The 11,509-nt window shown below is 45.6% G+C and overlaps 1 protein-coding gene across 4 annotated transcripts in view; it reads left to right on the top strand.

The window, feature by feature from the left end:
- Positions 1-11,509, top strand: part of LOC116096205 (perilipin-2) — a 52,660-nt gene that overhangs the window by 18,628 nt on the left and 22,523 nt on the right. Inside the window, exons 2-4 of one of the 4 annotated variants that reach the window (XM_031377807.1) lie at positions 3,517-3,747; positions 10,700-10,754; positions 10,837-11,032. In XM_031377807.1, coding sequence (XP_031233667.1) covers positions 10,725-10,754; positions 10,837-11,032 — 226 coding nt within the window. In that variant the 5' untranslated portion in view covers positions 3,517-3,747; positions 10,700-10,724. Of the gene's footprint in view, positions 1-3,516; positions 3,748-9,340; positions 9,513-10,699; positions 10,755-10,836; positions 11,033-11,509 lie in introns of those variants that run through there. The other 3 variants (XM_031377804.1, XM_031377806.1, XM_031377805.1) reach the window with 3 other exon arrangements.

Here is an 11,509-nt window from a genome sequence, read left to right as displayed (position 1 = left end):
TTTTTTTTTTTTTAACTTACGTAGAGTGGTGCCGTGATGTGTGGAGATCATAGGACAACTTGTGAGAGTTACTTCCTCCAAAATGTGGTTCCTGTGGAACAAACTGAGGTTGTCAGGTTGGGGTCTTCACTCACTGAGCCATATTTGGCCCTGTGCCCAGTGCTGAGGATCTAAACCTAGGTCCACATACTTACATAGCAAGTGCTTTACCAGCTGAGCCATCCAGAGAGATCTGTGTGTGTGTGTTGTTGTTGTGTTGTTGTGTTGTTGTTGTTGTTGTTTGAGACAGGGTCTTCTTTTTGTTTTGTTTTGTTTTTGTAATTTTATTTTATTTATTTATTTTTTGTTTTGTTTTTTTGAGACAAGGTTTCTCTGTGTAGCCCTGGCTGTCCTGAAACTCACTCTGTAGACCAGACTGGCCTTGAACTCAGAAACCTGCCTGCCTCTGCCTCCCAAGTGCTGGGATTACAGGCATGCGCCACCACTGCCCGGCTTGTAATTTTATTTTTTTTATTTTACGTGTATGGGTATTTTGCCTGAATGTATGTCTGTGTGTTTCCGGGGATGGGGCACAGTTACAGAAGATTGTGAGCTGCCATGTGGGTGCTGAGAATGGAACCCAAGGCAGGGTCTTGTTATAGAGCTCTAGCTAGCCTAGAACTCACTATGTAGAGCAGGCTAGACTCAAACTTGTGACAAACTTCTCCCTTTTCCTCCAGGGTACTGGGATTGATGTAGGTGATCACTGTTTTTTATCTTTTAAATGTATGCACTTGTATACAGAAGTAGAAATACAAAATCACTAAATATCTTCAAACATTATAGGAAATGCATACTGTATATTTCCAGGGATAATAGTGTATGCCTGTAATTTTCCCACTTTGGAGGATGAGACAGGAGGATTTCAATGAGTTCAAGGCAATTATAGTGGAAGCTATACAGTGAGAAGCTGTCCCACGGAAAAAACTGGAGAAAAGAAAGAAGGAACCAAAAAAGGACAGAAAAGTGGAGACTTTCTTGCTATCTCTGTCCATCTACTACTGTTCCTAATCATTGCCAGTATTCAGTATGTTTCCCGAAATGGGATCTCTCTCTCTCAAGTTTCTCTATGTAGCTATGGTCAGTAGACCAGGTTAGCCTCAGACTCAGAGATCTGCCTGCCTCTGCCTCTTAAGTGGTGGGATTAACAATACCATGTCCTGCACATGCCTTAGGATTTTGAAGGACACTGTGTCTTAAATTACACAGAATCTCTGACCAAAAGAAAGTGCACTACAAGCTGAGATTCCTTGGTAGTTTGTGGTATAAGTTCCAAGCCTTGGGGTGGGGTTGAGGGACACGGGGACACACACACACACACACACACACATACACACAAACACACGTGAGGCGGGAGGAGGAAGAGGAGGAGAGAAGACCTGAAAAGTACAGGGATGGGGGGAGGGAAGGGAGAAGTATTTCCTTTTGGGAGGGCCTGGGAATGCAGCTCAGTAATTGTTCCTTTAGTGCCCCAGGTCCTGAGTCTGTCCCCAGCGCTGCCTATGTTCCTTTTCTGGGAAATACTCTATCCTTCTCGGTTGTCTCCCTTTCAATAATGTGTATTTCCCAGTTAGAAGAGAGGTGGTGACAAGCTCCTTCCTCTGTTTGTGAGGCCAGGGTATGGCAGATACCACAGGAGGATGGGGGAAGGGATGGGAGGAGAGGCTCAGGAGACAGCTCTCAACTGTGAGTGCATTTGGCTCCAGGTCTATCCGAGCTGGGTCCAGAGAAAGCCTGCCCAGAGATGGTATCCCTGAAAGCCAGGGCAGAAGCAGTAGGCCAGCTCAGGGGAAGGCATAAACTTTGTCAGTAAATATTGATGGGCCAAGCAAGAAGTTTCAGGCTGCAGGGACTGAGTGAAATAAGGCTTAGTCACTAGCTTTGAACCTCTGAGACTCTGCTATCGATGAGAAAGAGCCCTTAACGTGGCTCCCAGGTCAGAGAAGTGGACACATGGGTATTCCTTCCCAGATCATGGCTGGAGTTGCTGAGATATCCTGGCCAGGGCCAAGAAGAGGGACTGATTGAGAGGCCAGCAGGGAACAATAGTAGCTCACTGCTGGGTCACTGGGATTGGGGTCACAGATAGAACAAGGACAGTGAAGCCACACGTGCTCCACCCGACATGGGGGGTGAGAGTGAATGGCAGCCTCCAGCACACATTCTATATGCTAAGGCACCATAGTTAGATTGTAACCACTCATCAAGGGAGCAGTGAGGCCTGAGGACAGCCTTGTCTGGTACCACACCATGCTTCAGGTTGACAGGTGGTGAAATGAGCCTATTCAAGTCAGATTAGATTATATTAAAGACAGGTTTATTGGGGAGCGGCTCTCCAATGGGCAAGTTCACCACCCCAAGGACTGAGGCCAGGGAAATCACCATGAGGAGAAGGGGAAGGAGGGAGAAGAGAAAGAAAGGAAGAGGAAGAGGAGGAAGAGGAAGGAGGAAGAGAAGAAGAGAGAGACCAAAATGCAAAATGTCTGGATTATATAGGGAAGAGCCTCTGTGGGATGGGCATCCAGTCCCTGGGCTGGAAAATTCAGGGTTGAGGGCTCCTCTTCCTCTTCTTTCTCCTCTTCTCCCTTCTCCTCCATTTGAAGTAGTGTCTCTCTTGGAACTTGCTATGCAGATCAGGCTGGCCTTGAAAAATAATAGCCCTCCTGTCTCTGCCTTCAAAATCTCTTCCGAGATTACAGAACTATACCACTGTAGCTGGTTTATTACTCAAAATTCTGACTTACCACATTAAGGACACAATCCAGAAATACTTAAAAAAGAAGTGCAAGTCGTTCTGATTGAGATAATCCAAGACACATTACACATTAATAAACTCTACAGAATCCAGGCATGGTGGCTCACTACCTGTATTCCCAGTACTCAGAAGGCTGACTCAAGAGGATTGACATGAATTTAAAGTCAGTGTGGGTTACATTTAAAAAGCACTGGCTGCTCTTCCAGAGGTCATGAGTTCAATTCCCAGCAATCACAGGGTAGCTCACAACCATCTGTTATTGGATCCAATGCCCTCCTCTAGTATGTCAGCAACAGTGTGCTCATATAAAATAAATAAATAAATCTTATAGGACAGGGCAGGAAGAAGGAAGGAAAGTAAATGGGTGAGAGACAGCAAAGCCTAGAGCAATGGCACACACTGTGTCCCATCGCTCAGATGCTGAAGCAAGAGGATTGTGAGTTTGAGACCAGCCTGACCTACATAATGAAATCCTACCTATAAACAAGTATATTTGTAAAACCAGCGTTTAAGCTGGGTCTAGTGGCACACTCCTGTAATCCTAGCTTTTAGGAGGCTAAAGCATGAGGACCATAAGCTCAAGACCAACCTGGGCTTGCAAGACCCTGTTTCAGGAAAAAAAAAATCAACTTTTAAACATTTAAGTAAGACTTTTTAGCTATTTGCCTACTTGGCAGATTAACACTGGAGTCTGGGGTTTCTGATTCACGGCCTCTCTACAGTTCTGCATTGCTTCTATGGTGGACACAAAACACAGCTCAACAAGCCAGTTAATGGAGTCTGTTTCATGTAAAGAATTTCCCTTGAGAATGTATTACTACACTGCAGTTTCAGCCTTGCTGACCCTCCAACCTCAGAGGGAGAGCCAGTTCTCATCCTTAGGACCTAAAGCCCAAAGGGATGTGAACGGAGTTGCTGGAGCATGAACAACCCTTGAAAGCCAGTTTTGTATGGTGAGTAGCATTTGTCTCTAGTAACCTAAGTAGCCTCCCGGGAGGTCATTGTGCGCATGTGTAACTGGTGATCAAGGCCCAACCACAGGAAAGACAAGGTGGAAAAGGCTTTTGTTATTTTAGATGAAATCACATGTATCCTGGGCTGGCCACAAACTTACTGTATAATTACATATACGAGCCAATGCACCCAACTTTTACTTTTGTTTTTAAAGACAGTGTTTACAATGTAACCCTGGATAGATTTGGGGACTCATTTGTAGCCCAGGCTAACCTTGAACTCACAGATATCTGCCTGAATCTGCCCTCCCCAGTGCTGGATTAAAAGCATAGGCCATGATGACTGACTCAAACTCAGCTTTGGAGAAAGGATCTTACTATGTAGCCCAGGTTGGCCTGAAACTTACTGTGTAAAACAAGTTAGCTTTGGATTTGAGAACTCAGCAGGGAGCTGAAGATCTTGAAAATCTGATCCTCTTGCCTGCCTTCCCTGTGCTGTGATTACAGGGGTCAGGCCAGTTTGGGAAATAGTAAGGTACCATCTCAAAACCAACCAACCAACCAACCAACCAACCAACCAACCAACTAACCAACCATCCAACCAACCATCCAACAAACCATTTAACCATCCAACCAACCAACCAACTAACCAACCATCCAACCAACCAACCAACCAACCAACTAACCAACCATCCAACCAACCATCCAACCAACCATTTAACCATCCAACCAACCAACCAACTAACCAACCATCCAACCAACCATCCAACCAACCATGTAACCATCCAACCAATCATCCAACCAACCAACCAAATAACCAACCATCCACCCACCCAACAAACCAAACAACCAAACAACCAATCAACTTTGGCTTAATCTTGGTAGAAGGTAACTGCAAACCTGCTTCAAGCCATTTCCATTACAATCAGCATTGCCACAAGTCTAGACAATGGGTCATCAGTCACATCAGCCCTCAGTTGACAGCTCAGGAAAGCAGAATGGGCAATGTCTGGGAAGTCAGTGGTACATACCTGAGATTCCTTCTAGCTCTCCTGCTGGCCCAGCTCTTCATTTCAGTGCACAGCAAGACTCCCTTAACAGTAGGCCATAAGCCTGTCTAAGTCATTAATAGTCCCATTTCTATGTGTGTGACACTCTTCTGACTGTTCAATTTATTGATTCATTGATCTTCCCCAGAACCTTACAAAATAAGCTGCATCACTTTCTGTTCTCAACTTCTCAAAACTTCAGCCAGGTGTGGTCGCACATACACCTTTGATTCCAGCACTGGGAGGACAGAGGCAGGCATATCTCTATGTGTTTAAGGCCAGCCTGCTCTAAATAACTATTTCCAGGGCAGCCAACGGAAACACAGTGAGACCTAGCATAACATACATAAGAAAATATGTAAGTATACAGCTCGATAGAGTGTCAGAGTATACACACGTGACTTTCCTAGGATAAAAAAACAAAAATTTCCCAGTACCCAATGATTACTTATTGCCCCCTGCCTTTCTAGTCTTACCACAGAAACAAATGCCACTGTTCCTCTCCTCCCTGCACCCCCCTCCAGTCCTTTTTCCCCTGAGACAAGGTCTCTTACTTTGTAGCTTTGGCATTATTTAAATTCTTTAAGTAGACCAGACCGGCTTTGAACTCACAGAAATCCATCTGCCTCTGTCTCCCAAGTGCTGGGATTAAAGGCCTGCATCATCATGCTTGTCCTTGCCCTTACTTTGTTACTTTTTTACTTATTTAGGGTGTTTTTGTTTTGTTTTGTTTTTTTTAATTTCAGGGGTGGTGGTAGTTACAGGTGTGCATGGAGTGCTTATAAAGATCAGAAGACAGCTGTGGGAATCATTTCTTTCCCCACTTACCAAGAGGGTTCTGGGAAATCTAACTCAAATCATCAGGCTTGATAGCAAGCCCTCTATCGTCTGAACACCTACCCCCAGCTCTTTAAAGAATATCTAGATGTGTAGTCCAGGTTACCTGGAACTCACTAGGAGTCCTGAACTCCTGGAGTCCTCTTGTCTCAGGTTCCCCAGTGACTACAGGTGTGTGCCATCTCACCCAGTGCTCTGCCTGTACTTGGGTGTGTGTGGGTGTGTGTATGTGAGTGTGTGCAGAGACCAGAGAAGGAGATAGGGTGTCCTTCACTGTGACTTCCCACCTTGGTCCTTTGAGGCAGATCTCTTACTGAACCTGGAGCTAGGCTGGAGTCCAGCAAGCCTCAGTGATTCTCCTGCCTTCGCCTTCTCTCCTCAATGCTGGGCAGCCACATCTGGCTTTTTATGTGGGTGCTGTGATGTAAACTCAGGCCCTCAGGCTGGCACAGTAAGCACTATTACCCACTGAGCCATCTTGCCAACCCCTTATAACCTGGACCTTGTAACAGCAGAGTTTAGAGAGGTGTGAGGACATGTGACTGTAATCCTGATCACCTGTCTGCAATCCCAGCATTCAGGAGGTAGAGAGGAGGATCAGAGCCAACCTAAACTACAATGAATATGAGGGTAGCCTAGGCTACACAGTGAGTCCCTGCCTTTTAAAAAAAGATAGAAGAAAGAAAAGAAAGAACAGACAGATCAAAGACTAATACAAGGAATAGCCACATAACTTTATCTAGACCAGGAAGCAGTGTTAATTCCACTTCACAGGTGAGGAAGCCAAGGCAAAAACAAATTAAGCAACCAGCTTAGGTCATCTCCCTGGGATCAAATCTTGGTCAAGTTGCTGCTTGGTCATTAGACTACGGCAGATCAGGTGAGTTTCCCGAGACGGTTTATTTATAAAATGGTGGTAGTAATTCCATGCAAGGTTCCATGCTGTTGAAAGGTTCTACTAATTTCCCTCAGATCCTGACTCAGTAGATCTTGGCTAGGAGGCAGAACTCTCTGATCAGGTGACTTAATTTTATAAAAATAGCTTTTTCTGGTCAGGCGGTGGTGGCGCAGGCCTTTAATCCCACCACCTGGGAGGCAGAAGCAGGCAGATTTCTGAGTTCGAGGCCAGCCTGGTCTACAGAGTGAGTTCCAGGACAGCCAAGGCTTTTTTTCTGGGCATAGCTCATGCCAGTACTCATAATACTCAAGAAGCTGAGGCAGGAGGATCACTGCAAGATTGAGATCAGCCTGGGCTCCGCGATAAGTTTAAAGCCAGCCTTGGCTACAGAATTGAGAGTTTGTCTCAAGAGAAAAAACAAACAAACTTGAAGGCCCTCCCACTCTCAGGAGTTGTTCTTAATTTTTCTTTTTGTTGTTGTTGTTATTTTGTTTTTGTTTTTGTTTTTGTTTTTCAAGACAGGGTTTCTCTGTGTAGCCCTGGCTATCCTGGAACTCACTCTGTAGACCAGGCTGGCCTTGAACTCAGAAATCTGCCTGCCTCTGCCTCCCAAGTGCTGGGATTAAAGGTATGTGCCACCACTGCCCGGTTTAATTTTTCTTAATAAGTTTTCTACTCAAGTTCTCACACTGGTGAAAGTAAAATAGAAACAAATTTGGTGTCGTCCAACCTTTGCAGGTTAGGACAGTCAGGTTCCAGATGATTCCCCCCAGGGCCCTATCCTTCACTGGCAGATAAAAACAGAAGAAAAACTGCACATCCTTAACGAGGAAGTGACTCACAGGCTTGAAATTTAAAAAGAAGCTTTTTGTAGGTGAAATGGCAAAGAAAGAGGTCATGTTGGAGAGAAGTTATTAGAATGTGGGGGAGGGGAGTAACAAGCAGTGGACAGATCAAATATTTGCTTAGAGCAGTGGTTCTCAACCTTTCTAATGCTGTGACCATTTAACACAGCTCTTCATGTTGTGATAACCTCCACCCATAACATTATTTTGTTGTTACTTCTTAACTGTAATTTTGCTACCGTTACTAATTGTAGTGTAAATATCTGCTCTACAGATGGTCTTAGGTGGCCCCTGTGATAGGATTGTTAGACTCCAGAGTCAAGATCCACAGGTTGAGAACCTCTGGCTTAGAAGAATACCAAAAAAATTAAAATTAAAAAAAGGATTTAGTTGATTGTTCTTATTTTTACATCATTGTCATCATCAGAAGGAGAATTGTGGAGTGTTTTGTTTTGTTTTGGTGGGGGCAAGATCTTGCTATGTAGCCTGGCTGGCTTGGTATTCACTATGTAGCTCAACCTAGTCTCAAACCTGTAATGCCTCAGGTTCCTGAGTGCTTTAGCTTACAATCACCTGTAACTTCAGCTCCTAGCGACCCAATGTCCTCTTCTAAAATGTCTTCAGAGAACATCTGCACAGATGTGTCATCATACATATGCACATAAAACAAAAGTCTTTAATAAAAACATTCAGAACATCTTTGGACTTCCAGACATTTTTTGGTTTTCTTTTTTTTTTTCTTTTTTCTTTTTAATTGTACAGTGGTGTCTTCCAGTGCCTGCCATCGATTCAGGCACATATTTTAATGAGCCAATTTGGATCTTTGGACCTTTGAAAAAGAAAGCAGCACTTGTGTGCATGCCACTTTGGCTGAGTGATTGACGTGGAGGTGAGGGCTGCCCGGAGTTCAAATTCCATAGTTCTGAATACACCTTCCACAAGCCCTGTTTAGTGGGTGGGACCCAGCACTGTTGCTGCAGCTCTTACTCCATATTCTGGTGACCTGGGATCTATGTAGTTAGGGCACGAGAGCTTTCCTATCCTCAACTGTTCCTTCTAGTTTCCCTTGCCAGGAACTATTCTTTTTCCAGGAAAGAAATTCCATGAACCCTTATGACTTAAGATGGCTGTACAACTTTCGAGATCAAATAGCCTAGTTCATGTCCCTGAATTCTCGACAAGGATTAAAAAATGATTCAGATGTTGACTATTTAAGTTCCCTTAAAAACATTTCATAAGTCACAATAAAGTTGGCCATCTTCTTTAATTGTTGGCTGATATCACTGAAGAGCGATTTGGAATTGTTATGCTGAAGAAAACACAGAAGACAGGCTCAAGCTTTGTTTTTGGAAATCCAGATCAACCTTTCAATTAGAAGCATTTGGTACGTTGTCTCTATTTGAGAACAGGGTATTTTTCTGGCCTAGAACTCACAACAATCCTCCTGCTGCAATTTCCCTAATGCTGGCTGGGGATTACAGACCAGAGCCACCACATCCCATTGATGAAGTATTTAAATCCATAGTGCAGTAAACCAGAAATCTATGCAGATCATTATTGTGTTGGAATTCCATAGATCTGTGTAACTTTCTTGACTTAAAGGAAAAGGATAGAACCCCACTTCCAGTTTTGAAGTGTTCTTTTCTGAGGACTCTTGTTAATTTGTCTGCATTTTCCAAAACCCCAAGGCGCCCTGCATCTTTGGAAAGTGGCTTTCAGGACCCCTGACCTAAGTCAGACCCACAGCCAAAGACCTCGCCCCCTGGCTCCTGGTCTTCTTGTACTGATCTGGGATCTCTGGGCACTGGGCTCAGGAAACCAAGGAGGTCCCTGGGTTTCCTGGCACCAGGTTGGGGTCACCACGCCCAGATTGGATCCCCACATCCCCACTAAGTGGCCCCAGAGTCGCAGTCCAGCCAGGCTCCACCAGCACAGAGTACAGCGGTCCCAAGCCGCTGGGCTATCACGTGGCGCGGAGGCGTGGGCGGGGCAGCCTGACGATATTTAAGAGTCGCCCTGGCCGCCTTCCTGTGCCGGGATTTGGAACGTGAGGACTTGCTCGTCCCTCAGCTCTCCTGTTCGGTGGGTCCTGCGCCAGATCTGGTCCTCAGGCCGAGCTCCGAACCGCAGCAACCGGTCGGTGGCGGGGCGGGAGCAGCCCGGGGCTGCTTGGGAAAGCTCTCGCTTTTGTTCTAGAGGTTTCCTTTCTGTTTGCACGTCTGTCTGTGGTAGAGCAACTTGCATTTTCTCGGTAGAGGCATTATTAAGAGGGAAACAACTTACAGAAGAATGTATGATGTGCATAGTGAGTGTTGCCTGGGTTTCCTTTAGTGTCCCACTAGGCAGCACTGGCTGCCCTCAGGCTCTCTATTGTCCAAGCTGTGCTGGAACTCTTGCTCCTCCTCTGCCTCAGCACCACCTCACTCCTGAAAAACCTAGGGAGATATTTCATGGGCGGCTTGCTCGGTATGGGTACTGCTCGAAGCTTCTGCTTTCAGGGCGGTTCTTAAGGAACCGGGACTCTGGATTGGGGGCTGAGCTGTGTCTAGACAGGTTCTGTTGCTGGGCAGAAGGCAGTTTCATGTGGGTGTGGGTCACTGGGGATAGGAGATTTTACAGTTCCCTGGAGCGACTCTCTTGAGCTCACTCAGCATTAAGGCAGCCATTGATTGTTTCAATCTTGTTCACAAGAATGGTAAACACCCTAAAATATCAGTTCAATAGTCCTGATTCTGAGAGCTCGGCATGATGGCCTGTGCCTGATCCCAACACTAGCAAAGTTGAATTAAGAGGGTCAGACTAAGCTTTAGACAGGCAGAGACTAAGTAAATCAAGGGCCATCTTTAATTCTAGCACTTGGGAGGCAAAGGCAGGCAGATGGTCTCGTGAGTTTGAGGCCAGCCTGGTGTGCAGCCTGAGTTCCAGGATATCCACGACTGTTACAAAAAGAAATCCTGTCTCAGAAAGCCTACAAAATAAACTGATTAGTTAATCAAAGGCAGGTCTTTGGGGAAGCTAAGATGTCTTCTGTTTAAATTGAATTTTATGCCTTTCTGATTAGCATATTTGAGAACAGGCATTTCAGAGGCATTTCTACTGCCCTGTTTAAGAGACAGGACACACATCAACAACTACTCTTTCCTACTGAAAGTGTGTAAACTGAAAGTGGAGCTGGGGAGCCTCCAGTCAGGCTATTGGCCTGGAAGAGGGCTCTGAATTGGAGGGTGGGAAACTGAAACTGTCTCTGCTGGAATTGTGTACCTGCCTAGGTTGGGACAGGAATTGATCCTCAATGTTCTGAAATCAGTTTCTTTTCTCTCCAGGCATCTTTTTTCTCCAGGAGGAAAAATGGCATCAGCAGCAGTGGATCCACAACCGGTATGATTCTTAAGTGCTCCTTTCTTGGTCCTTTTCTTTCTCGTGTTTTGAGTTGTTACTATCCACTCCTCTGTGTTTGCAGAGCGTGGTGATGAGGGTGGCCAACCTCCCCTTGGTGAGCTCTACCTACGACCTCGTGTCCTCCGCTTATGTCAGTACAAAGGATCAGTACCCATATTTGAGATCCGTGTGTGAGATGGCAGAGAAGGGTGTGAAGACCGTGACCTCTGTGGCTGTGACAAGTGCCCTGCCCATTATCCAGAAGCTGGAGCCTCAAAGTGAGTTTAGATTCTTCTGTCACACCTGAGCCCAAGGGACTCGGTAGGGAGAGTGCTAAGTCACACCAGGGAACCCTTAAGCCTTTCTGAAGCACAGTACCTCCTCTACCTACAAACTGTCTGGTGACCTTCATTTACACAGATGGACTGCTCCGTAGCCATAACTGATGATGCTCATTCATCATACTCTGATAGAAGCTTCCCAGCCAGGTTCATACCAGTCACCCCAGCACTTTGAAGGGAGATAGAGGAGAGGGCCGACCATGGCTACATAGTGAACTCCAGGCTGCCTGGGCTGCCTGGGCTGTATGAGATACTGTCTCAAAAAGGAAACAAATCTGAACTTGAGTGTATGGCGTTAGTCCTGTGTGGAGGCAGGCAAATCTTTGTGCTCAAGTCCACCCTGGTCTACCTAGCAAAATCCAGGTTAGTAAGAGCTATATAGTGAGAACGTGTCTCAAGACAAACCGGAAAAAA

This window comes from Mastomys coucha, unplaced genomic scaffold (genome assembly GCF_008632895.1).
Source record: "Mastomys coucha isolate ucsf_1 unplaced genomic scaffold, UCSF_Mcou_1 pScaffold18, whole genome shotgun sequence".
Taxonomy (NCBI): Eukaryota; Metazoa; Chordata; class Mammalia; order Rodentia; family Muridae; genus Mastomys; species Mastomys coucha.
The sequence above is the reverse complement of the archived record's forward strand: the minus strand, read 5'-3'. Positions and strand labels throughout refer to the sequence as shown.